This window comes from Prinia subflava, chromosome 24, assembly GCF_021018805.1.
Source record: "Prinia subflava isolate CZ2003 ecotype Zambia chromosome 24, Cam_Psub_1.2, whole genome shotgun sequence".
NCBI classification, from domain to species: Eukaryota; Metazoa; Chordata; class Aves; order Passeriformes; family Cisticolidae; genus Prinia; species Prinia subflava.
This window is the reverse complement of record NC_086270.1, coordinates 49,242-75,564: the sequence shown is the minus strand read 5'-3', so window position 1 is coordinate 75,564 and position 26,323 is coordinate 49,242. Positions and strand designations below refer to the sequence as shown.

The following is a 26,323-nucleotide window of genomic DNA, read 5'->3' as shown; positions in this document are numbered from 1 at the left end:
CCTCACTGCCACTGGAAGAGGCTGTAGTAAAGAGGTAGTAAAGAGGGATGGGCTCAGTTCCACAAGGCTCCATCCCAGAACTCCTGTAGCCAAAGGAATGTCTCCCAGCTGATCGCTGATGACGCTGGAAAATGCTGGAAAATGCTCCCTGCTGTTGGTGGAAGTTCTACCCTGCCATGGGGCAATCTGCAGCATCCATACCAAGCCTAGGAACTGCTCCAGCTTTAATTAGAGGTCTTTAATCACCAATCAGGTGATGAATGAGCAGCAAGCCATGGTTATATCCCAAGCTGGGGCTCGTGGATTTGAGATACATGTTGGAATTCAGTGAGAGATCTAGGATGACCTTGAAGCTCAAGCTGGGGAGCTATAAACTTGAGACAGAGGACCCAGACCCACCTTAGGAAACAGTCTGTGCTGCAGAGATAGTTCACACCTTTATTACTCTGTATGGAAGGGTTCTTCCTCACTCCTCTCCCTGCCATCCTTCCTTCTTTCTTGGCACACAGTGTCTTCAAGCCAGGTTGGATGATCCTTTTGTCACAGAGGGACACAGTGGCATCCCAACAGCATCTGTACATGCTGCAACCACCCTGTTCTCTCCATGTCCTCCCTCTGCATGCACTTAGGTGAGGGAGAAGGTGTTTGGGCTAAAACCTGACCCACTGCCACCCTCAGCTTCCAGGCACAGCCCCATGTCCATGGAGCAATGTCTCTTTTGCCCTCAAATCATCCAAGTCCAGACTCCTCTCAGGGAAGGATATGCTACCCAGGTTATACCAGTCTCCCTTTCCAGGAATGAGTCTGTTCCCAGTGGGATCCCAGCACACCCCAAAGGGCAGGTATTTGCAGGGAAGAACCATTGAATTCACAGGGACCTTCCTGAGTCAACTTGACACTGCCGAAGGCTGGCTCCCCAGGATAGTCGAGGGAGCCGAGTGCAAGGGAACAGGGAACTGGAGTTTAGGGACTGGTGCCACCCTGACCCCTCCTCCCCACCACAGCTGCCCAGAGTGGTGTCACAGCATCTTGTCTTGCACCGTGTTCCCTCCAGCCCAATCACCAGCAGCATCAGCAGAACTGCAGGAGAAACAGAGCCCAGGGCAGCTGGTAAGCCCTCACCCAGCCCCCAAAGCACCACTCCAAGGGGCTCTGCCAACCCAAGAGGCTAGGAAAGGGTTGGGTTGCCCAGAGCCTCTCCCCAGATGGTTACAGACCTTCCAGCGGTTCCCACATTCGTTGCACAGCACGAATGTTGTCATGGGTTCATCAGCGCTGCGCGTCTGTACCTGGGGTGGAGCAGCAGAGGGTCAGTGGAGACCCTTCTGGTGTCCCCCAAACCAAGGTCCCCTGGGGACCAGGCCTGACCTGGTTGTACGTGCAGTTCTTCTTCTTGCACTTGCTGCACTGGAAGAGGTCAGTGACGGTACCACCTGTCTTGGCCATCTGGTGCTCCCGGATGGCCTCCTGGGTCATGGCATTCCGCAGCTTCTTCAGCTCATCACTGGCCATCTCCTGCCACCAGCATTGGCCCAGATGGGTCAGTGTGGCCATGGCTCTGCTCACATCCAAGTACCACAGTCCAACACCTTCCCCATCCTCTCCCAAAACGGGATTAATGCTGCTCTCTATGCTTGCTGGAGAGCTCAGACCCATCCAGATGGAAAAATCACCCCATCCTCAAACTAAAACTGCTGCCTGCAGGGATCTGTCTCCCCACAGGGGAAGCTGGGCTTCTGAGGAACGTAATTTGTGGACCCTGGTTGAGGAGGACAAATAGGGACACGCCAGCCTGACTCCTGCCAGTGTGACACCCCACAGCCAGATCTGTGATGGGCTGGGGGTCTGCAGGGCTCTGAAGGGACCCAGCATTGCTGCCAGCTTTCTCCTAATGCTCCCCTTGCCTCATTCAGCCCTGGAGTGGAACAGCGAGGTGCTGGGACAACCCCACTGAGGACAGCACCAAGCCAAGACCCAGCACTTGGGGACCACAGAGGCAGTATGAATGAGATCCATGGGCACCAGTCCCATGCACCCCACTGCCCACCTCAGCGGTCATCCGGGCGATGAGGCTGGGCTCGATGGCCCCACACAGCACATTCCTCCGCAGACCAGGGTTCTTGGGGTCCTTCAGGTTGCTGATCCTGCTCCGCACCCGGTTGCGATACTTCATGTCAGTGCTCTTCAGCTCCTGGAAGATATGTGGAGTCCGTCAAGGAATCCAGGGTGGATGCCAGCTTGGGTGCTGCTGTCAGCAGGGCCAGTGGTCATGTGGAGGTGGCTGATCTCAGTGGGGCTTTCTTCCCTGTGGAAAGTGTCCCCAGTCTTGGCTTTAAGAGGATGAAGCATAGCTTGAGATGTGGGGAAGAAAATGACTTTGCATCGCCTTGCAATCCAGGTGAGGCTGCTGTGGGGCTCAGGGACTATAACTAAGTCCTGTGCTGGGACAAAAGCTCACGGTGCAGAGGACTCGGTCTACGCCCTCCTCCCAAAGAACATGGATATGGACAGGTTGATGTAGCAGCTTTGGGCACAGAGTCTGGGATGCACCAAAAAGTGCACCCAGGAGAGGAACCACCCTGGGCTTGGTCCTGGTCTCAGGGGGCTGCCAGGAGAACCCCAAGCCTTGAGCTGGGGGTGAGGAGAGGTGGCTCCATCCCTGCCAGCATAGCACGGTCTGGACATTGTGACCGACTGGTTCTGGCAGGAGACACAGGCACCTACAGCAGGCTCATGGAAAAAGCTTTGGCTGGATTTGGATTTATTTCTCCAGGGATGAAGGCAAGTCCCTGACCAGAGGGGACTGGGAGGGACACACAGACCCCCCGCATGAAGGCGGGTGCTCAGGAGATGTTTTGCTCAGCATCAGCTTCAGCCTTAGCCTCAGCATCCTGAGATCTGGGCTCCCTCTGCAGGCAACGAGCACGGCAGAGTCGGTCACCCTCTGTCCTTGTCCCTGTCTCCCTCTGTCCTGTCCCCAGCAGCACTCTTGAGCCCACGTACGCCCCTCCAGCAGATGCGACCTGGGGACCCCTAGCCCCTCAAAGGATATGGTCTTCAATCTCCGAAGCCATCTTCTCACAATTGACACTGAACTCCTTGTAGTCGTCTAAAGGGTAGAGAGGTTAAGGGGTGACTTTCAGGTGTGAAACCAGCCACAGGTCTCACTGTACCTCCCCCAAAATATCTCACCGCTCCCCCTGTACTTGCCCCAGACATTCCATCTCTAAAATACCTATTTTTACCCATCTTGAACCTTACAAACATGCATCCTCACATCCAACCCCCTAATCAGCGACCCTAACAACCTCCTTTTCTTTTCTTTTGGGGCTGAATGCTCCTTTCAGGACTGTCCCATAGAAGAAACAGCCCAGTCTGGGGGCCAGCATCCTCAGAACTGCTCACCATCCATGCGGAGTGCAGCCGTCAGCATCTCAATGCACTTGTCCCGCACTGAGTCCCCCGTGAGATAGCAGGGGGCCAGGAAGCAGGGGCTGGGAGAGAAGGAGGGGCTGCTGGGGGTTCGCGGCACCTCAGGTTTGGCCTTGCTGCTGTTGGCTCTGCAGGGGCACATGGAGGGGCACGGGCAGGTGGTAGGGTCTTGTTACAGCTGCAGGGACCTGCTGGGGTCCCTAGGAAGTGGAGTAGGTCTCTCCTACCTTTCCTCCTCTCTCCTACCTTTCCTCCTTGCTGTCACTGGAGTTTCTCTGGGAGCTGGTAGGAGCTGGAGAGAGGCTGGTGCCCACAGAGGCTCTCCTGTGAGTGGTACAGAACAGGACAGTGGGGATGACGCTAGAGATGGGGCAGGCAGGACAGGGAGCAGGGACTGCTGGCAGGACCTCAGGCACCAGCACATTGGTGAGAGCGCTTGGAAGCCAACAGAAATCTCCTCAGGGGAGGATTTGCTCCTCCCAGGGAACATCCCAGTGCTGTGGCAGGATCAGAGCTCCCAGCCACCTCTCACCTCCTCCATGATCAGGACATCCCCAAGGGTGACCCTAGAAGCAGCCCAGGGACACCCCCTCCTTACCTCTCTGCTGACAGTCTCTTTTGTGAGGAGAAAGAGGAGGACACAGTTGAGGACCTGGCGTCAGCCGAGGCTCTCCTGGCAGGACAAGCCTCATGTCAGAGGGCAGTGACTGGGGCAAGTGGTAGGTCCACACGCCCAACCACAGCCCAGTGAAGGGCTAGGGTCTGGCCTCTCCCATCTTCACCCATACCCACCCATACCCACCTCTCTTTCTTGCCATGCAGAGGTGATTTCTTGGAGGACGTGGTGGGGCTCTGGCCGTCACTGGACACTCTTCACCACAGAGGCCCAAAGGAAGGGAGAGAAGCTCTCAGCAACCCCAGCATATTCTGGCAACCTGTGAGCTGGATCCTGTCCATCTGCATCCCCCATCCCTGAGCCCCACCCCAAGTTGCCAGCAAAGCCTCCCCTGGGCTGGCAGTGCCTGGCACAGCCTGGTGTGAGGGTCAGGGCATCCTTCAGCAAGTACCTCCTTGGGCTGGAATCGGCCGAGTGGCCCTGGGTGGTGGTGGCATGAGAGTCACACTTGCTGGGTTTCCTAGGGACAGAGAAAGCAGGGGTCAGATGAGCACTGTCCAAACTGACCTCATCCAAGGAATAGAGAAGGGAAAATAAAAAATGGCCACTTCTCCCTCCTCCAAAAACTGCCCTCATGCTGTCCCAGAGGCAGTCTCATCTCCAGAGGTGCTGCAGGCATCCATGGGTAGACAGAGATGGATAAACTCTTAAGGACCAACTCTTAAGCAGAGAGTGGTCTTATATTGGCCCTGGTACCCCCTGCCAGCAGGCAGGAGCCCTCACCTCTCTTTGTGCTTCTCCCTGTGCTTCTCAGCTATATTCTTGCTGTGCTTCACCCCTTCACTGGGGCAGCTGGAAACATCCATCCCCTTCTTCTTCTCCTTGTCTCCATTTGTGTCCTTTTCCTTCTTCCTATCTGCACCCTTCTCTTTTTTTGTGGTGGTGGACTCTGGGGGAAGGATTTGGGTGTCACAGTCACAGCCCAAACCAGCACAGGGCACCTGCAGAGCTGCATCCTTGGGTGGGGAATGATTGTGGAGGTACTCAGCCCTTGGTGGGGCACACATTGATTTATACCACTCTATCCTGGAGTGAAAACAAGCCCTTGGAATATCTGCGTTACAGGTTATAGGAGCCTGCACATCCTAGCTCTGGACTTATTCCATTCCATCTGCCCAAAAAGCATCAGGGCTTGAGGTGCGCAGATTGCCTGTGGAGGACTGAGGCTTTGGGGGGCTCTCGCCTCCCCCGCGGCATCGCTCACCCAGAAGTCGTTTCCAGTTTTTGATGAGGATTTTGGCAGAAGCCACCACCTCTTCATCTGAGCAGTGTTTCCGCACTGAGTTCACAGCCACTCCAATCCGTGTGGTCTGGAGACACACACCAGGGACACATGCTTAGGGACGTGTTGCCTGGCATGGAGCACAGGACAAACTACCCCATGGGGTGTTTCCCCCAACCAAACCCTCTCACCTGGAGTAGCTGGATGGTCATGGTGTAGCTGGTAAGGGATTTGAGCAGATCCAGTGCCCCTTCCTGCAGCAGGGAGAAGCCACGGGAGCCCTTGAGGAGGCACCAGGCAGCACCAGGAAGGGCATGACAGGAGAACCCAAAGCAGCCCTGGGCTGGTTGCTGGGATTGCCTGACCCTCTGTGTCAACACACCAATAGAAACGTCCCACACCCAAATCCTGCTGGACCATCCCAGCACCAGGTCACGTCTCCAGCTGGGTAGCAGGAGCTTTTCTTAAAACTTGGGAAAACCCCATCTGCAAGAAAAATCTGGGCTGGTGGGAGCTAGGGACAGCTGGGGGATTCCCCAGTGTTCCCCACCTAGGGGTGTGAAGGTCCATGGGACACAAGCCCCAGAATTTCATCCTAACAGCCTGCAGTGGCAGCTGGGATAAAGACAGTCCAGCATGGAGCCTTCCTCCTCCTCTCTCTTCTCCTCCTTGTCCCTGGTATTTTTAGAACCCCATCAGCAGACATCAGCTCCCAGGAATCCTCTCTGAGAGACACAGTTCCATGGACTTCCACCATGAGGGGCTGAATCAGACCCCCCGGGTTTGATGGGTGCAGGGACATCCCTGTGCTGTAGTTGGACCCTGGCTCTGTCCCATCCCAAAGTCCAGCAGGAGAGTGGAGCATCCCTGTCCCTTGACCCCTGGGTAATTCCTGGCAGCAAGCAGAGCCATGGGATCTGGTTTGATACCAAGCATTGGCATCCCAAAAAGCCACCAGATCCAGGGAGATGCAGAGCTGTGCCCCCAAGCCAGGAGCCTGCACCTTGTCAGGGCAAAGGCCGGTGAAAACAGTCAAATATTAACTCTGAGGGCTGGGCTTGGCACACCTAACTGGCTCACCAGGATCCCCAGATGGATCCTCACTTGGCACGAGGGTGGCAGGGCTGGATTCCAACTTACCCAGCACGCAACCACCAAAACCATCCAGGAAACAATGACTGACCACCCCCTCCCCTTTGCACACTTGTGCAACAGGCAGGGCTGCGCTGGGTGCACTGAGGGTGTTATATCTGCCAGCCCAGAGCTTTTCCTTGCTTGTACATGAGCCTCTGGCCTTGGCATTGATTGAGTGTTGGTGCACAGGCTGGAGGCCAAACACCTGTTGCTCACAATCTGGCACTGCCAAGCGGTGTCTAGAGCTGTCATCCATGGGACAACCCCCCCCCCCCCCCACCTTACCCCCAAATTCCAGTGTCTGGGAGCAATGGGGTACAGGGGAGCCCCAAATTAGAGGCAAAACTAAATCCCCTGGCTGCTGACTACGATGGCCTAAGGGTGGGCTTGGGTGACACAGGCAGCATTGCTTAAACCCACTCAGCCCCTCTAAGGACAACATGAGGGGTGTGAAAAGCAAACATTCCTCCCCCCCCACCCTTTTCCCAAGCCGCACAACAACAATCAAACATTCTTGTAAACAAGCACGTGTGTAAATAAGCATGTGTGCAAATATGCACACGTGCAAATACGTACGTGTATAGATATGTGCACATGCCCCGGCGAGTTCAGCCACCTTACCGTGCTCTTCCTGGCCACCATCTTATCCAATTTCTTGGCAATCCGGACCAGCTCCTCAGCGGGCCCCATGGCGGGGGCTCCAGCGGAGCAGGGCGCTGGCTGCGGGCACAGATGGGCAGTGCTGACATGGGGGTCCTGGGCAGCCGAGTGGGAGGGAGCAGAGAGGAGGGGAAAAGGGGGAAAGGGAAGGGAAGGGAAGGGAAGTGAGAGACAGCAGAAAGGAGGTGGGGCTGTCCCGGCCGGTTATAAACTCCTGCCAGGAAAGCGAAATAGCACGGGGGAGGGCTAAATATAGCCGAGAGCCACGATTGCAAGAGCGGGGGTGGTGCGCGTCGGGGCGCTCTGGGACGCGCGGCTCTGGTGGCCATGCAGAACCCGGGGTGCCAAGGCACAGGGCCCGGCATGGGGCTTTGCCATCGGGTGGCTTAGCCAGGGAAACATGAGGGGCACGGGTACAGTGTGGTGTGCTGCAAGCTCTGTTTTTCCCAAAGTTGGTGTCCTCCAGCAGCAAGAACCCTGGGGTAATAATCTTTGTATGTCACATATCGGAGTACTCCACATATTGGAGTATTTTGGTACTGAGAAAACCCCATCCCTGGAAATGTCCAAGGTCAGGCTGGACAGGCTTGGAGGAACCTGGTCTAGTGGAACGTGTCCCTCCTCTGTCAGGGGATGGAAGGAACAATCTTTAAGGCCCCTTCCAACGTCCTATGATTGTGCGATGACAAATGACATGCTAACGTGCCCTGCAGTCTTTGAAGCGCAGCAGAGCCCTGCCAACCTGGGGTGGGAGCCAGGAGCCCCTCAGGCCTGGATGGATGGGCAGAAGTATGGGGCACAGGCCATTGGGATATGTAGGTGACAACAACCTTGCCATCCTTGCTTGTCCCTACTCCAGCGCTCACATGGGGTGGCTGTAGCATGAACATCCTGCTCTGGATCCACCCCAGCACACTGGGAAGGTGTCCATGTCCTAGCCCAGCCCTACATGGCTGCCCCCAAGGGTAATCACACATGTCAGTGACTGGGAGCCTTGGGGATACATCAGCAGCATCACCATGCTGGGGACTGCCATGGCAGGGGTTGCACCCTCACCACACTTCCAAGTGCTTTAAAAAATGATGGTTTATTAGAAATCAGAGACAGAAAACATTTTAAAAAATACTGTTTTGAGATGAGGCATTTGACATAGAAATGAGAAGGGTAAAGTGAGGGGGTATTGAGGCAAGTGGCCGTCAAGGGATACCAGTACAGGGATATTCTGGTTCTAGAAAAACCTGCAAAACCCCCTCTGAGAGCCCCCCCCGCCTCAGGAAGGGGCAGTGATCCAGCACCCACCCCAGGTGAGGGACATGGGGAAGGGGCTCTGTGGTACTACCTGAAACATCCCCCCTCATCCAAATCAGGGAATGGCATTTCAGTACCAGTTTTGGAGAAGCTTTGAAGCATCATCCCCAGACTCCACCAGTCCAGGCAGCTCCCAGAACCTGGGGTGGGGGATGGACACAAAAAAAGACTCCTCTCCTATTTCTTGCCCATCCCAAAGGCTTCACAGTTGGGGTACAGACGGAGACTGGCAGTCCATGGCTGCCACCAGGATGAGGAAGAGGCTTCATGACTATCTGGCAGAGGGTGGGGGTCACCAAATACAGCTCCCCCATCCCAAATTCCTTGGAGAGAAGGAAGAAGAAAACCCAAGGGATGGGCAGAGCCCATGGGAAGGATGGAAGATCAGCAGGGGCTGGCACAGAAACCTCATCCCACCAGTGCAGCAAGCATGTCCATTCTCTGCTCCTCAGCTTCCCACCACTGCCATCCATGGATGGTTTTCGCAGTGCAGGGGGTCTGTGGGCCCCCTTGGAGAGCACTGGTCTCATGCCAGGATCCTGGCCACATGTCCCTTGTGGCCTGGCTCTACCAAGCCCCCAGCAGGGAGCTGCCTCTAGTCCCAGCCAATAGGACAGTGACAAATGGGCCACCCCCACACAGTCAGTCTTGCAAGAGGTGGACAAAGCTGGCAGGGAAGACTCCGGTGCGGGAGCCATCGCCCTCAATGAAGCCGACCTGGGGGTGCAGAAAGAAGGTTGAGGGGAGCGTGAGTCTTATCTCAAGATATCAGCCCCAAAACTTTTCCCCTGCTCAATTCCAACAGGGATTTAGAGAGGCAAAGCCGTGGTGAAACATCAATGGAGCCCTCCCAGCCCTCCTCCATGCACACACCAGGCCAGAGTCCCCCATCTATGCCCTCCCAGAAAAACCCAGCCTCCTTCAGAAGAGAACTGGAGTGGGAAAGGAACCAGGATTTGGATCCCAGCACCTGTCTGTGCCGTGGTGACTCACCCAGATCTGCTCGTCCTCCTCCCGTGTCACCACGATGACCTCGCCCTTGGAGAAAGTCAGCTCTCGTGCCTTGTCCCCTTTGCAGTCAGCCACTGCCTTTACCCGCTTCTGCCTCCCCTTGGCCTGAAATGAAGAGGGGATGACAGATGCCCCTGAGGCCATCCAAAAGGCGGCACCAGGGATACAACCCCCTGATCACTCCATCTGCCACCCCAGGATAAAAGGAGCTGGGGTGCTTGGGGATGCAGAGGGGAAGATTTGCACCTACCGGAGCAAATCTCCTGGGCATGGGCACAGGGGGCACCTTGCTGAGAACGGGGTCGTCGGGGCCACCAGGGCTCTGGGGGGACCCAGCCAACCCCATTTTGCCCACCATGCCACCAATGCGCCGGTACGAGCGGGTGCTCTCTGAGCTGTGGGTGACAGCGGGAACAGTGTCACCCCCCACTTGTGCTGTTGCCTTCCCCCTCCTTGTTCTCCTTCCTGCAAGGTCTCAGGGGCATCAGGGCTTCCCCTATAGGACCTGGATCCCACTCACAGCCCCCTGGATGCTGATGGAAAGGGTCTCCAGCACCCAAACTCCCTCAAGTGAGCCCATCCCACCAAATTTTCCCAGAAGAGAGAAAAAATACATATGATAACTTGCGGAGGATCTTGGTGTCTTCCCAAGTAATCTGCATCATTGTCTCCAAGGACAACCCAGCATTCCCACAGCTGCCCTTGTCTTCTGCATCCCAGGGTCACCATCAGCTTCTTTGGAGACCCCAGAGGGTGGGGACTCCTTCGCTTCACAGTGATTCTCCATGCCCATGGGGGTGGCAGGGGTTGAAACTCACCCACCAGCACCATGCAGTGACCCTTCAACACCAAGTGCAACCCCAGTCTGGAGCAGGGTCCCTACCTAAACTTGACAGGTGGGATGTCGGGGACTGTGCTGCCTGGCAGGGGCTGTGCAGGTGGGGGACTCAGCTCTGGCCCCTGCCGACTGCTGCTAGTGTCCGTCTCAGAGTGGGTTTCCCAATATGCTGCACGCTGGCTCTCGGTAGGGCTGCGGGTGCTGGGGGTGCCATCCAGGGCACCTGTGCTGCTAGCACAAGGCAGGCTGCGTGGTGTCAGTGCCTCCGCTGGCTCAGAGAAGTGGAGCTCCGATGCCTGCTGGGGCAGCTCAGGGTGCTCTGGGGGAACACACACAATGGGGACAATAAATTTGGTCTCTGGGGGAAGGCGTGATGACCCCCCACTCCAACTCACCGGTGGGGCTATGGCTGGGTTTGGGACGAGAGCTGCCCCGCGTAGGGTTTTTGAGGGGCAGCGGCGGGGGGATCTCCTCACTGTGGGCCCGGCGGGGTGCAGGGCGCGAGGGAACCAGAATGCTCTCGTAGGTCTTGTTGGTGATGTCCATCCCCATGCAGCTCCAGCGGGTCTGGGGGCAGGCGGGCAGCGGGCTGGAGGCCAGTGGTGATGTGCCCTTGAAGGTGCGCTGGAGGGGGCTCACCTGGGGGTACCCACACAGCTCCAGGAATGTCTCACTGCCACCAGCCCCCCAAAAGGGTCTGCACTCCCCCAGCTCCCTCACTGGGGATGTAGAGGCCCCTCACCACCATCCCACAGGTACCTTCTCCTCCAGCTCATCCTCACTGTCATAGGCCAACTCTGATGGGGGCTCCCAGTCATAGTCCACATGGATTTGTAGGGAGAGCTTCCCTGTCTGTGCCTGCTCCAGCTGCCAGAGGGATGGGGCAGGTCAGGGGGATCTCAGGATGGGGCAGCCCACAGGGGTCTCAGCACTGGACAGACACGTCCCAGAAGCCCCCTACCTTCATGCCAGCCCTCCTCAGGCAATTGGTCCCCTCTCCCCACTCTGAGCTTCTCCCCCATTCCTCCATCCCACCTACCAGCTCCTCACACTCGCTGTACTTCAGCCTCCTCGCCACATCCAGAGCTGTCTCGCCTGCCGCATTCACTGCCCAAGGGACAAAAGGGGGACAAATCCAGGTTGCAGCCTTACCACTCCCACCAAAGAACCCCAAAATCCCTATCCCAACCTCATACCTGTGGTGAAAGTGGCTTTGCCTTTCAGGAGCAGCTTGAGGCAGTTGGGCTGGTTGTAGAGCACACCATAATGCAAGGCCGTGTTCCCATCCTGCATTACCTCATCCAGTGTTCCCCTGTGCAGGGCCAACAGCAGGAAAGTCAAGGCTTGAAAACATAATAGCATCCTGTACATTCCTCCCATGAGGGAGAGGGGCAGGAAACACTGGGAGCACTTGGGGACGCACCCATTCTGGATGATGAAGTCCACCAAGGGAAGGGATGATCTGTCAGCGTGGCGCACAGCCATGTGCAGCGGCAGCTCACCTGAATCCTACCAAGAGACAGGAGGGAGAGATGACCCTGAGAATGCTCGTCTTTCCTCAGGAAAGGGGAAAAGAAGTACTGAATCCAAGAATGTTCATCTTCCTCCCAGATTGGAAAGGTGTGCTGGACACATGTATGCTCATCTCCCCCAAGACGGAAGGGAAAGACCTGAACCCAAGGGTGCTTCATCTCCCAAGATATGGAAAGCAGAGGAGAGCTGGCCTCAACAACGCTTCATCTCCTACACGTAGGAGAGAAGAAAGCTGGACCTGAGGATGCTCATCTTCCCATCAGCACATCCCTGCCCAAAGCCCAGGAGAACCCCAAGCACAGTCACCCAGAGAGGGAAAATTCATTCACTGTCAGGTATACAAGCCTCACCTGACCGTCAGGGCTGGCCAAGGGCTTGGTCAGGTCATGCCCCTCAGCAAAGGCCTTGAGCAGGGCCAGGAGGTCACGGGCTCGAATGGCTTCCCAGAGGCTGTGGGGGTTGTCCTGGCTGCTTTTCTGCACATAGCGTCGTTCCATGTACTTGGCCATGATGTATTCCTTGCGCGCGGCCCTGCCAGAAGGAGGGCTTGGATGGGCATGGAGCTGGTGAATGGAGCCCTGTGCTCCTGCCTCCTCCTGAAGCCTCAGGATCAGGGGTAAACCTCCAAAGAGGTGCAGATCCCCACCACAATCCAGCAGTGACACCAGGATGCCTCATCCTGGGGCTATCTTAGAGCTGATGGGCAGTGGCAGCATGGTGACAGGGACAGGGCACACTGCATGCACTCCTATTCCTCCTCCTCCTCTTCTTCCCAGCACACTCAAGTCCCTGACTCACATATCACTGCTGGCCGAAGGCTTGGGACAGTCCTGTGTGGGTAGCGTGGCCTCCATGATCTCATTGAAGCGAGTGTTCCCAATGCTAACAGCCAGCTAGAGAGAGAGAAAAGAAGGACACGAGCCCTCCTGGCCACACTCACCCTGCTCCAGCCAGATCCCATCCCAGAAGGAAGGAATCCACTGGATCCACCCAGGGCTTTTTCCCAGAGCAGCATCTCTGCGAGGATGATGCTCTGATGGCAATGGAAATCTGTTTTAGGAGGGGCCAGCAGCCCCCTGCTTAGCAAATGACTTTGCAGAGCTCCCCTTGCCTCGACCACTGCACTGGGGAAACTGAGGCAAGTTTGCAAGCCCTGGAGCAAAGTGGGGATAGGTGGGATAGAGGAGGAGGAGAAATGAACTCTGCATCACAGGAGGATTGGGAGACACAGAGACACACAGGGTGGTTCCCAGGGGCCAGGAGACCTCTGGGCTCAGAGAGTTGCTTACCAGCAGCTCGGAGGTGCTGAGAACATCCAGAGTGAGGGACTGGATGCGGGAATAATGCACACCCAGCTCCCGATGGATACCAGAGCACTCGATGCATGTCAGGATGCCAAGGTTGGTAGAGAGCCATGTGGGATCTAGAGTGGGAATGGTGCGGGGCTCAGCACCACACCCAGCCCCCAAAGATGCTGTGACTCCCATGACAGCTGACTCACACTCAGGGCAGGGGGACACCTGAGGCCCTGATGTACCTGGGGCACCGCAGTCACAACACTGCTTGTTTCCTGGCATGTTCTTCACTTCACTGATAACCAGCCTGGTGAACTCCTGCATGCCGCCATTCACCCCGGTGCCTGCCACCACCCCGCCACTGCCCCCATCCCCCTTGAAGGCATTGCTCAGGGCTTCATCCTTGCTGTTCTGCAGCACCGAGACCCACCTAGGCAGGAGGGAGGAGGAAGAGGAAGATGGGGCAGACAGAGCAGGATCTGGCATGTGGATGAGGGATGGGCTGTGGCACTTACACAACACACTCCTGCTCATCCTCTGCTTGAAAGTGGTATGTCCTGTTGTCTGCGGGGATAGGGAGAGAGGGGAGAAGGTGAAAGGAGAGAAGCTGTGTCTGCCACATCGCTTGAATTGTTTAAGCTTGGATGGGGCTTGGAGCAGTCTGGTCTAGTGGAAGGTGTCCCTACCCATGGTGCAGGGGTGAAACAAGACAGTCTTTAAGGTTGCTTCCAACCTCAACCAGTCTAGGATTCTATGGTCTATGGATGTCCAGGACAGCAAGAATCAGCTAAAATCTCTTCAAAGGAACTGCTTAATTACAAATTGAATCACTGCACATCACTCTTACATCACCTGAACCCTGTCACAACCTCTTTTTGTCTCAACTTTTTAGATCTCCTTGGAGAGATTGGTCCTTCATCTGTAAAGACAGCCAGGAAGATACCCAGAGGCAGATTAAAAGCATTTAAAGAGGGTGCCAAGGTGTTTCAGAGAGAAAACCCACTTGAAATGAGGAGAGGTCCCACTACAGCCTCTGCCTCCAGGTCAAACACCTCACCCCAGCCACAGCACCTCATCTCAGGCACTCACGTGTCACCAGGTCAAAGCATTTCTTCTCCTCAGCATGAGGCCGCACCTGGCAGGTGAGGAGGTTCAGCTTCACAGGGGGACGGTTTATCTGCAGAGTGAGAGGACGAAGTGGGTTAAAGGACCAGGAAGGGATGGGATGGGCATCACCAAGGGATGGTCATCTCCAGTGACAACCAGGGTGGTACAACCACCACTACAGATGGTTTCTCTTGGGATAACCATGCAAATCAGATCCTGTCTGTGACCGATTTTAGAAGAATAGGGACCCTTTGCAGGAGAACGTGGCTCCAAGAAGTTCCTCTGTCCCTCCTGCAGTTTCCAGCCTCCGAGGCCAGGGGCAGCCCTTCCCTCCCAACCAGCCCCATCCCCTCTGGGCTTGTCTGGACCCTCATCGTCCATCTTGCTGCCCCAAACAAGTCCACCCTCCTCTCCCATGGACCCCTGTCAGACATGGAGACCACCTCTGGACCCCTGTCAGACACAGGGGACCTTTTTTAGACCATCCAGTCCCATCCTGTATTGAATTTTAAGCTAGGCAGATTTGTGACTAGTTTGGGCAAAACTAAACCTGAAATCCAATGGACACCAAGCCCCCAAGGGTACACAAAGAAGGGTCAGGGCTGCAGCCCCCACACTACCCACCGTGCTGTGGGAGATGGTCAGGCAGCCGTACTTCACACCGCACTTCCTCTTTTGCCACACTTTGCGGATCCTGAGAAGGAGAAGAGGAGGAGTGAGGATTGCACAGCTGCAATCACCCACATCCACATCCCAAACCAGCCATGGCAGATGCCTGGTGGTGTTGTAAACATGGGGTTGTACTTTCTCTAGCTCATAGAGTGCTAAATGTCCTGTGAATTGGATTCCAGCTCTGGGGCCTCCCATGAGCATTGACAATATCAGGAAGAAGCCAAGAGCTCTCTGGAATAACACTCATCCTCACCCATCACTCTTCTTGTACAGGAATCCTGACTTCTCTGTCCCATACTGCTTGTTGCCTTGGTGCTGGTGGATACTGTAGCCACTGCCAGAGTTCTTTCTGCTCAAGTTTTCCTGAATAAAATACAATTTAAAAGCAATGTGAGAGGCACAGAGATGGCTGCTCCCCCAACCTTGTCCTTACAGGGCTGCAGTGCATCCAGCAGGATGCCAGACCAGCCCTATGCCCTCCCAGCATCCAAATATTTCCAGGTCCCTGGACAGGTTAACCCAGCTCCCCTCTCCCTTCTGTTCCCCATCCCCAAACTAACCCTAGGGTACCCAGCACCCTCCCGATGCTCCTTCTCAGTTCTTCCCTGCGTATCCCGGGGAGTCTAACCTCCTTGTTCTCCAGCTGCAGGATGTTGCGAAGGGAATCGCGGGTCTGCATGAGCTGCTTCACCTCTTCCTCCTGTGCTTGGCGGAGCTGGAAAGGGAGCAGCTACCCTCACTGCTGCACTGAATGTAGGTGTTCTCAGGGGCTGGCACGGGGACAGGGGGTGGCATCCTGGGACACATGTCTGAGGGGCATTGGAGGGCAGTGTGAAGGCCTTACCACATGGAGGGACACTGCGAGCTTCTCAATGAAGGGGTAGAGGTTCTGGGCAGCCTTCCAGCCATCTTGGAAGAAACTGTTTGTTGAGGGTGATTAAGATGTGGATGGGGAAGAATGGAGGCAATAAGAAAGTTTTTAGAGAAAATATGGGTGGAGATGGTGATCTCCTCCCTGGAAAGCTGTGCTTGCTTTGTGGCTCCCTGGCTACAGCGATCTGGAGAAAGCCCAGCAAAGGCCAAGCCCAGCCCAAAGGGTTTGGATACTCCAAATATTTGGGGTGTTTGGGGTGCAGGACTGGCCTCTTGTTTAATCCCAGTTCAACTCACTGGGGAGCAGTGCTGCCAAAAGCCACATTCTGGGGGTCCCTGGGTCACAGTCCCAGTCAAAGACATGCTTTAACCACAGTGACTGTCTCAATCTGCCTCGGTTTCCCCACTCGAGAGCTGGGGAAGATGATGACTGCCACACACTGCTATTCCAGCCTCACAGGAAAGGCAAGGGGATGTTGATCCTCACTCCAAACACCCTCGTTACAAGCCCCATGGCTAATGCCAGAGCTGCTCAGCTCAGCTCATCCCTTGAAATCTGTCCAGAAACCAAATAAACAGATATATCTCAAGCCAATGCCCCCCACACAGCCCCATGGACACAGAACTCCCCAGACAAAACTGAAGAGTGAAGGGCTCTACCCAGTATCTCCACCAACAGCCTTATGGGTCTGGGATGAGAGTAGAAGATCCCAGACACTCATGGGACCACCCAAGGGTGACAACCAGCCCTGGGGATGAACCATCTTGACCCAGGTGGCACCTACTTGTGCTGAGCATGGAAAAACTTGATGAGGCTTTGCAGGAAATCCGGTCCCTGCTTCATCTGAGATTCGCTGGCTTTTAGCAGGTACTGGAGGGGGAGAAGACACCTGGTTAGGTGACAGAGACAAGGAGCAGCTGAAAATATCCCAGAGGAAAGAGCAAGAGCCTGCCCAGCCCTTGATTTCCTTCCCAGCATAGGGAGGAAGGTTAAAACACTGGCTGGGTTTCAAGAAGTCGAGTCACCATGTTGGATTTGAAGGCAGCTTGCTGGGGACCACCCTCTAAAAAACTGGCTCTGGAAGTCCTGCAATACATGGAAAGTTCAAGGACTGAGGCATGCCTCCAGGGTTTCCAGCCAAGCATGCTTCTCCCACTGCTTATTACTTCTGGAGTTAATAAATAACTGAAACCCAAGGCAGCTTGGGAAGCAAAAAAAAAAAAAAACCAACAAAACAAAACAAAAACAAAAACAAAAAAACCCAAAAAAACCCCCAAAAAAACCCCAAAAAACCAAAAAACAAACAAACAAAAAAAACACACCACAAAAAAGGGCAAATGTTTTTTAAGACATGGCCCTTTTATCCCCAAAAAAATCAAATTCCAAGAAGTGAGCATCTGCAGAGGTCTGCTGAGGTGCCCTGTGGGATGGGGAATTTCAGCTTTATGCATCAAACCCATCCATCAGCTGCAGGCAGGGAAGGAAAGACAGAGTCTCACTCACCCTAAGCAAAATAAGGAGGAGAGGAGAATTTCCCCCTGCAAGCTCCTCTCCAGCTGCTGGAATGGTTTTGAGTGGGGAGCGAGGGGAGGGAGCTCTGAGCTCTGGGGGCTTTCCAGGGTGGGCTAGAGCTCCTGGAATGGAGTCCCCCCATGCCCCAGGCACTCTGGACACCCTGAGGGATCACTGGACTGAGGATGGTGATTAAACTGCTCTGTGCAAGCTAGAGATGCCAAGTCAATGTCAGGGAGCACGACTATACCCCTGAACCATGTCCCACCTAGAAAAGACCACATGTCCCCAGCTCCCATGGGACGATCCTGCCCTGCCACTCACATCCCACATTGACAGTGGCAGCAGAGCATCCCAGGCAGTGCTGGCTGGGACCCATGAACAAAGGGATGTTCCCAGCACCCCTGGGCCCATGTCCAACTGCTCCCACAGCCCTGAGGATGTGAGATGGCCCACAATGGGGAGACACAGCCACCCCATGGGGTGAAGCAGGACCCTGTTCCCAGCCCAGGAAGTAGCAAAACCCACTTTCCTATAAACCCATGTGCATCACATGGCCCCCAGCCTCTCAGAAGAACTGCTCTCCCAGGGCCAGTTCCATTTCCAGGGCCAGTAGCAGCTCTCATGCATGCAGAAACATGGGTGCACATGCCCTGCTCCAGCTCCCACCTCTCCATGTCCTGTTATTTATCCCACAGTGGAGCTACTCAAGGGAGTGACTCATCTGGCTGGGTCCCAGCTCCGAAGCAGGCACAGCCTCTTCCCCACAACCCCTGCTCTTTGCTGGGCGGGCATGAGATGGCACCAGGATCTGGCTCTCGGGAACATGGGAGACCTCTGGGACAACCCATTGCAGACTTGTTCCCTGCTCTGCCACTCCTGAGGTTTATAGGGCCACCCTCGTGGGGCACCATGGGTGCCATTTGGAGTTTGATCCCACAAGGACCTCAATATCAGGATGGAATGGGGATCCGAGCTGAGACCATGCAGTGGGGTGGATCAGATGAAGGTCCCTCACAGCACACAGGTGGGGCTGCTTTGGTATTGGATACCAGGACAAGCTCCAGTGTCCCTACACAGCTTCTAGCAGAATGGTCCCCTGTGTCCCCCCTGGGACTCAGCTCCTGAGGGGGAACAGTCCCCAGTTCTCTCAGCACAGCCCCCACCTCACACATGTGGAGCTGCAAGAGCCGCCGCTCTTTCTGCATGTCCTCGGCCATCTCTGCTGCTGCTGGCTCAGCCTGGATGACCCCAGCCAAGCGGGCTCGTTCCTTCTCCTTCTCCTTCTCCATCTTCCCCCTGTGGAATGGGATGGAGGTATGCTGGGGACATCCTGCTCTGAGGGGTGTCTCATGCGGGAGGCTACAGTGGGGATGGGATCAGGAGAAATATCTCCAGGCCCTCTCCAGTCCCTCTCCCTTTCCCCTTTGGGAAAAACTGGACCAGAACCCTCCCCATGGCAAACTGGCACCATCGGTGCCTGGCTCCAGCCTGGGAACAAAACACCCTTGTGCAAAGTGGGATAAGGTAGATTTTGCCAGAGGCAGCGTGTTGCTTACACTTTGGTCTCATAATCCTTCCAGGCCTTTTCAATCTGTTTCTTGGAATCCTGTGGCAAAGGAAAGATGGGGTGGCAGCAGTCAGAGAAAGCAAAAGAGCTGGTAGCACAAAAGGGGCTGAGAACTTTGCTCTGCATTGCTGCACCCCTTGAGGGTGAGGGGTGTCCCTACCAGGTCTTGACCCCTCACTTCTGTCACTCCTAACCCTCATTTCTTCCTTCCAGCCTCTGATACTGGCTCCTTCCTTCTCCTGGCCACAGACATGAGCTGAATCCACACCAGGGGTCTCACTGCAGAATGTCACCAAATGAGTGACCCTGGGGACAGGACTTACCAGGCGGCCATCCTTCAGCTGCCCCTTCAACAGGCTGTCCAGGGGGAAGGACACAATGTTATTCAGATTCTGCACCTGCAGAAGGTAGAGATAGGGTCACCCCATGGTGGGGGGAGTCAGGGAGCTGAAGCCCCAGGTGCCAGGGGTGTCTTTTCGGTGCCAGGGACCTCCCTCAGCTCCATCACTGCCCCAGGAAGGGTTAAAGAGGCTGGAAATGGGGCTGAATCCAGGATCCTGGAAGAGGGCACGCTGGGGCTTGTTGGAGCTGACTGCAAGATGTCTGACAAATGTGGCCCTTCCCACAAACCACACCAGTGCCACAGCTGCCAAAAACAAAGCTGTCTTCCCCCATCGACACCTCCTCCCTGTCCCCAGCACCCAGCAATACAACGAGCTCCTCCATGGTCCTGTGATTCTAAGACCTCGCTCATGTCAAAGGGGCTTTCCAAAACATCTCCCTTTGCTGGGGTCTGGGGATAGCAATGCAGCCATCACTATCCCTACCAGTGCTGTGCAGGGGTCCATGGTGGGGACATGGGAGCCCACTGCTGTCCTGGCATCCCTCCATGCAGCCCACAGAGCAGCACCCCATTTTAGAGCTGTGAGAGCAGCTCCAGCACCCACATGGGACTTCCCTGATGCCCCCAGATTTTAAAGGGTTTTGGTCTTTAGCAGCACTTGGGGAGGAATCCAGCCTCAGGGCACAGGACTATCCCCAAACCAAGGGTAACGGGGGACCTCCAGGGAGACTCTAGGAGGGGAAACACAGCTTTTTGGATCTGGTTGAGAGTCTTGGCTCAGAACTTGACTCAGCAGCATGTGGGGCAGGAGGTGGGGACCCTCAGAACAGGTCAAACTCCTCCATCAGGACAGAACTGCAGAGCCATACTGAAGCACGGGAGTCTAGCAGGCTATGACAGCCAGGATGGGGAAGGGGAGGAGCAGGGAGGCCCAGATTGGGGTAACTGGGAGAAGAAGATGCCAAAAATCTGAAATTCTTGCTGGGGGAAGGGCAGCAGAAATCAATTTCCTCCTTAAGCAGAGCCAGGGGCCAAAAACACTCTTTGGACAAGGGGATTTGAAAGTGAACAGAGAGGGGGCCACATGCAACCTCTCCAGGGATTTGCTGCTGGACATGCATGAATCCAGTTCCACTCAGGAGCTGAGTTTTCCATCAGAGCCCTTCCTGGCTCGGCTCACAGCCGCCTCTGCCTGCTCCCCATGGCCCCACTGTGCAGCCCGGTGTGGCTTTAATTTACTCTTGGCAAGCAAGATCAGAGATGCAGTTGATGTGAGAAAAAAACAGCAAGAAAAAAAGGGCAAAAAATGAAAATAGCAGCCTCAGATTCCCATCAGATCCCAATGTCAATGACCCCAGGGAGCTGGGAGTGAGCTATAAATCTAGTAATGGGGTATCATATTGTCTGAGAGCACTGGGAATGTGCCCCTGAGCTTAGGGTGGAAGGTAGGGATTGCTGCATGTGGTGGAAGGCAGCTAAACTGGACAGAAGGGAGTTGCACTTGTTGGTGGGGGATTCCAAACCCAAGTGGATTTGGAACAGCTTACCAGGTTCTTGAAGAGTGCAGTGACCTCACGGGTGAAGACGGCCAGGTTTAGGAAGCCAGTGGAGAGTTCATGGTTGTTCTGGGAGAGGTGGTTGTTGCCGAAGTTCTCCAGGGCCTCACTGTACTGTTCCTCATTCTCCACATGGGCTGTATGAGGAAACACCGGAGAGGGACATGGGGTGACCCTGCAGCACCTGACACATCACGGTCACAGCGTGAGGTCCCACCATCTCTCCATCCCTTTGTAACAGAGCTGGGCTGATCCTGATGCAGGACAGTAGTAGTGCTCAAAAACAACCTCCCTAAGGTTCTCAATTTTCCTTTTTATATATATATCAGACAGTTTTTGGCATCCAAGCACATTACTGGGTCGTATCATGAGGTTGCACCAGCAGCCAGCACCCACCATCTCCCTAGGTATATTTTTTGGGCTTGCTACCCAGCTCTGTTGAAAAGCTGGACTGATCCTGCTGCAAGACAGCACGAGAATATCCAAAACAACCTTCCTAAGGCTCTCTATTTCCCTCTTTGTATCGTTTTAAGACCATTTTTGGCACCTTAGCATGTTGCCAGACTGGTGGGCTGGTAGCACGCAAGTAGCAAATACCCCCAGGTTCACCAGCACCCAGCCCGGGGTGATGATTGTTGGTGGAGGATGGGACTATCACATGCCCCCAGCCTCATGCCCTGGAAATGCCCATCATCTCCCAAAGTCCAACTCACTGAGCCCAGAGATGTGAATGGCTTTCACATATTTCCTGATCCTCTGGAGCACAGCTTGGTCCCCATCCAGACTCTGTAATAGCAAAGAGAGAAAACAAATGGAACTCATTAGCTAAGCACTGCTGCCACTCCCCCAGCCCAGCTGGCTCTTAGAAAGGCTACAGCTCTGCTGTGCAGATGTGTGGGGTGGAATCCAAGCTCCCAGGACTGGGAAAGGAGCTGGAGGCATCCTGGGGATGCTGGAGCCAGGGCTGTGGTCCCAATGGCTTTGCTGCCAGGCAGGTCAGCCTCCTCTCCAGAGAGGAGAGTTCGAGCAAGATATTAGGAGACGGTGAGAGGCTCTTTGGATCCCAGCAGCTTCTATTAATCATGGAAAATGCCTCACTGACTCTTGCAGGGACTGTTTCAACCAAGGAGGGTTTGAAGCATCATGTAGCACATCAGCCCATCCCCATGGCTCAGAACCAGGTGAGATGTGTGAGGGTGCCCAGCTCCCCACAGAGCCAAAGACAAGGACCCACCTCCTGCTGATGGGGACCTAAATCCCATAAACCCTTGTGCCGGTTGTGTGCTAAACCACAATAATCCCACTACGAGGAAGATGGCTTTCCACCCCGCCCCGCCCCCCCAGCTCATGCAGGGTCTTGCCCATGGTCCCCAGCACCGTAAATCTCCCTGCAGCCCTGTTGGCCCGATCCTGCTCCGGTTTAGAGCTCTCCCCATTCCCCCATCTCTTCCTACCTGTACAGCCCTGATTTTCCCTGTGAGCACCACAACAAATTCAACCCCACTCAAGCAGTATGACAAACTTAGCCCCACTCAACCCAAAGGCAAGGGGCTGTGGTGCTACCAGCATCTGAGCACACGCTGGGCCCAGCATCAGGAAAGCGTTAAGGGCTTGGCTGCAGGTACCAGAGCCATGATAACAGGCTGGAAATATTTAGAGGGCGTGAACAGCAGAAAGGGCAGGGATGAAACCTCGGAGGAATTACAATAAAGAGGCTCACTCTCTGCTTGAGCTCTGTCGAAGGTTTTCAGGCTGATGTCAAGACTGAATTCCTGACAGGGTCAGGACAGTTTCAGCACTGCTTTCTTTGTCAGATGAGGTGCTGCCAGGATGAACTGGCTGGGAGTGGAGTGGGGCTGGGATGGGAGCTGAACCTCTTGCTCAGGGGAGTCTTACAATCCATCTACAGTGGGGAGGATGTTGGGGTGCACCAAAGCTGCCCATGGCCCTTCTCTGTGTCAAATCCAGGTGCATAAAGCTCTCCAGAGCAGAGATATTCCCTGCCTCTGGGGGAAGCCAGGACTGGATGCCTGGATGCTCCAGGCTTGCAAACCTGGCAGATTCTTAGGGAGGGGAAACTGAGGTAGCATGAGATGCTTTGGAAGCATCACTGGACAAGTGTGTGAAGACACTCCTTCAAGCGTCCAGGATAGAGCAGCTCATCCTGGTGCCAGCTCGCAGCTGCAGGACGCAGAATGCAGCACTGGTGCAGAGCAGGGATGATCCAGGGAAGGACACAAGGGCTTTCAGGAAGGGGTCTATGAGTCAACCAGTGGGCACAGGGCAAGAAGAGACAAGTATTTGGGTGGTAAACGCAGAGGGAATCACTGTAGAGTGCTGCAAGCAGCTGTGGGCAGCACTGGCACCCCTGATGTAGCAGGCTGGCTGCCAGGAACATGGTCCTTGGCTGCTCAGAAGTGGAGGGGCAAAGATGTCTGGAGCCCCTGACGGCACCCATCATGCCCCATGCCCAGCTCAAGGGCTTCTGGTCAGGGGGCAGCTGAGGACATTGGCACAACAGGGACAGCAGCAGAAGGAATTGAATTCCATGAGATGGAGGAAGGGATGAATGCACACCTGCACCACAGCTAGCTAGGCTCACAATCTGGGGACTTCAGGCAGGATGTTCAATGGAGGCTATTCTTCTACCTCCCCTGCTGCTGCCAGCTTGTGCTACCCGGCGAAGGAGCCGCCACGGGTGCCAGAGCCAGGGTGTCAAGCTGCCAGGCCAGGAGCAGTATGTGGCACTGCCCTGGGGGACACGGTGAGTTGGGAGCTCATCTGCCAGCAGCCTCTGCTTTGTCACCCCGCCCCGGCCCAGAGGTGCCCAGTGCCCTCTGACATGCACACAGCACCAATCACCAAGGGCAGGATTCAACCTTCCAAGCCCACTCCAGATACCTCAGGTTCTGTCTCTACAGCAGCCCCAAGGATCCTGAAGTCCCACAAATCCCTGGGAGGGCCCCTGGGAGCCTTCTTTAATCACAGGAAGTAAACTGAGGCACAAAGTAGCTCCAGCCAACATCAGGATGTCTCCTCAATGTTGAGCAGCAATCTCCAGTCTTCTCCCTGCTTGCTTCTGTCCCCAGTTTGAGACCTGTTCCTATCTTGAGTATACATAGCCATGCTCTGTCCCAGGGTCATGGTAGGATATAGCCATCCCTTCCCACCCAGCAGTCACTGGTGTAAGACCAGCATGCTTCACTCCCTCCTGCTTGCCAAGCCACCAGCCAGTTTGGGGGGGGGGGTGACAGGAAAGACCATGGCTCGGTTTGGTCACAGAGTGTCTCTCCCATCCCCCAGTAATCCCCAAATTATCCCACTGATTATCCCCCTTGCCTCATGCTATTGCCCTGTTGGGACTCCAAGGATAGTGTGAAGCTGGTTTCCTTGGATTTCCCTCCTCCCCTCATGCTGGGACCAGGGGGTGCCAAAGGTCTGGCAGCGGTTTGGCCCCTTCCCCAGAGCCTCCAGTGGCATGGGGGGTTCAGCCCTGTGCCCTCCATGGCACATACGGTAGCAGTCATGATTCCCAACTCTCTCTCATGCTTGCTGGAGCTTTACTAAGCCAATCCCAGAGACCTCCTGTCACTCCTCAGGGATGCGTCTCCCTCCCATCCCTCCTTCCCTTAACCACAGCGTCTCCAAGCAGCCAAACAAAATTCCTGCTGCTCCCTCCTGGCTGGAGCTGCCTCTCCCTTCCACACTGGAAAGAGGATCCATGGTAGTGACCAGCATGTGGATGCTACATGGTGTGTTCCCAGATTTCCAGGCCTGGAACACCCATCCCACTGCCCCCAGGTATCCCAGCAGCCCTGGCCCCCTCACTGCCTGCCAGTCCTAGCTCTCCTTCATAGTCATTCCATAGCTAAAAGGAGTTGGGAAAAGCCACACGACCAGCTAGGAACTGCCTTTATTCCAGGAGGAAGAAGGATGAAGGCACCCCACCACCTCCACCCTTCACAAAAAAGCTGCTGATGATTTTTGGGAGGAGGCTGAAAATACTCCCTTGGCTTTGATCAAGGAGGAGCCCCTCCAGCGACACCACATCCCATCGGGGCTGCCTCCAGCACAGGAGTTCGATAGTGGATGGAAATGTCAGGCTGATTCTCTAAGGGCATGTCCTGGGGCCCGGGACAGGGGTGGTGTGCTGGTCCCAGTGGGAAAGAAGGATGCCCTGGCCTCGGGAAGGGATGCCTTGATCCTCGGGAGGGCCAGGTGGGGGTGCCCTGGTCCTAGAAATAGGGAAATAGGCTGCCCTGGCTTCGGTGTGGCTGGGGGTATGTCCTGGCCCCGGGGGGCACCTGGAGCTTTAAAGAAGCCTTTGCTCATTTCTACAAGCTTAGTCCCCCATAAAAGTACTTTAGGACTGCTTGGAATATGCAGGAGGTCCCCCCACCCAAAGGTCGCAAACCAGCCGTTTAGGGTGACCAGCGTAGTCTCGAGGTGAAAAGATAGGCCCTAAAAAACAGAAGCCCGAGGGAGGCGCAAGCATCAAGGGACTAGCACTTATTGGTGCGGAGATGTTCCCAGGCGGGATGCGGTGTCTGACCTCCCAACCACGCCCCCCGACCCAGCTCACCTCCTCCAGAGCCCCTACTGCCCCCCGGCACTTCTGCATCATGGAGGCGAAGGCGGCGGCCGGAGAACTGAGGTCCTCGTTGGTCACGGCCAAGAAGTCGGCCACGCTGAGCTGCTCGGGCATGGTGCGGGGGGCACCGGGGGCACTGGGCGGGGGCAAGGGGAGCGCGGGTAGCGGGGAGGGCCTCCCCTGCGGAGCGCCCCGCGGTGCCGGCTCAGCCCTGCTCAGCGCCCCGCGCCCCGCACCGGGAGCCGCTCCGACCCTCCCTCCACTCGCTCCCGCCCCTCCGCGTCACGCGGCGGCCCTGCCCGTGTTCACGTTAAAGGCGAAGAGACGCAGTGTTCCCCAAGAACCACTCCCATGACCCCCACTCCGGGACGTAGGGGGTGCAGAGTTCTCCAGTGCTATGGGACGAAGAGAAAACCCTGGGGTCTGCGTGGATCCACACCCCCAACCTTGCCTTGGCACCCACACCCACCTTTCCCAGGCACCCAGCATCTCCCTAACCGAAATAACCCACATTCCTCAGGCACCAGCACCCCCCTAACGCCAACACACACCTTTCCCAAGCACTCAGCACCCACCTTATCCAAGCACCCAAGGACCTCAGCACCCACATCCACCTGGAACCCATCTCATCCCAGCACTCCAGTACTCACCTCTCCCAGGGACCCCAGGAACCACTTCTCCCCATCTTGATAGGAGATGGAGACATACACAATGATGTCCTAGGGTTAGGGCCAGTCCATTCCAAACACCAATTTAAGTGAGGTCACCCCCACCCTGCCCTTCCTAGGACCCTGAGGGGACAATCCTTGGACAGGGCATTATTACTGGAGTCCTTTGATTTTTGACCCGCTGGAGGTGATCTCTGTTCCCTCTCCTGTCCCCTCATTCGTCCCATCTCTCAATGGAATTTGGTGTCCCATTCCTGTTTATTTCTTCTTGCCGGAGGATGGAGAAGCCAGGATTCCTCAGGAGCAGGCAATGAGGTTGAA

The 26,323-nt window shown here is 55.6% G+C and overlaps 2 protein-coding genes across 8 annotated transcripts; both read right to left on the bottom strand.

Moving 5' to 3' along the window:
- Nucleotides 1-418: 418 nt before the first annotated feature.
- Nucleotides 419-7,349, bottom strand: TCEA3 (transcription elongation factor A3). Of its 4 annotated transcripts, none has more exons than XM_063419187.1 (14): nt 7,041-7,349; nt 5,522-5,698; nt 5,313-5,418; nt 4,832-4,997; nt 4,500-4,568; nt 4,235-4,303; nt 4,031-4,105; nt 3,679-3,756; nt 3,406-3,560; nt 3,054-3,109; nt 2,048-2,203; nt 1,369-1,515; nt 1,218-1,289; nt 419-1,080 (listed from the first exon to the last, which is right to left on the bottom strand). In XM_063419187.1, the coding sequence occupies exons 1-14, from the start codon at nt 7,152-7,154 to the stop codon at nt 1,072-1,074; spliced, it is 1,449 nt and encodes a 482-aa protein (XP_063275257.1). In that variant the 5' UTR covers nt 7,155-7,349; the 3' UTR covers nt 419-1,071. The 4 variants fall into 4 exon arrangements, with proteins under 4 accessions (XP_063275257.1, XP_063275259.1, XP_063275258.1 ...); XM_063419189.1 differs by having other exon boundaries at nt 5,522-5,584; nt 7,041-7,348; XM_063419188.1 differs by having other exon boundaries at nt 7,086-7,348.
- An 834-nt stretch (nt 7,350-8,183) lies between these two features.
- Nucleotides 8,184-25,599, bottom strand: ASAP3 (ArfGAP with SH3 domain, ankyrin repeat and PH domain 3). Of its 4 annotated transcripts, none has more exons than XM_063419184.1 (26): nt 25,326-25,599; nt 21,457-21,529; nt 20,735-20,880; nt 19,168-19,242; nt 18,834-18,883; nt 18,441-18,573; nt 16,547-16,632; nt 15,733-15,808; nt 15,517-15,603; nt 15,142-15,251; nt 14,841-14,910; nt 14,199-14,286; nt 13,625-13,673; nt 13,352-13,539; nt 13,104-13,237; nt 12,613-12,707; nt 12,165-12,345; nt 11,705-11,790; nt 11,478-11,593; nt 11,321-11,388; nt 11,041-11,148; nt 10,677-10,920; nt 10,327-10,600; nt 9,694-9,838; nt 9,426-9,548; nt 8,185-9,149 (listed from the first exon to the last, which is right to left on the bottom strand). In XM_063419184.1, exons 1-26 carry the CDS (start codon nt 25,446-25,448, stop codon nt 9,075-9,077), a joined length of 3,003 nt encoding a protein of 1,000 aa, XP_063275254.1. In that variant the 5' UTR covers nt 25,449-25,599; the 3' UTR covers nt 8,185-9,074. The 4 variants fall into 4 exon arrangements, 3 of the variants coding, with proteins under 3 accessions (XP_063275254.1, XP_063275255.1, XP_063275256.1); XM_063419185.1 differs by having other exon boundaries at nt 10,758-10,920; XR_010082989.1 differs by lacking the exon at nt 9,694-9,838 and having other exon boundaries at nt 8,184-9,149.
- Nucleotides 25,600-26,323: the final 724 nt, after the last annotated feature.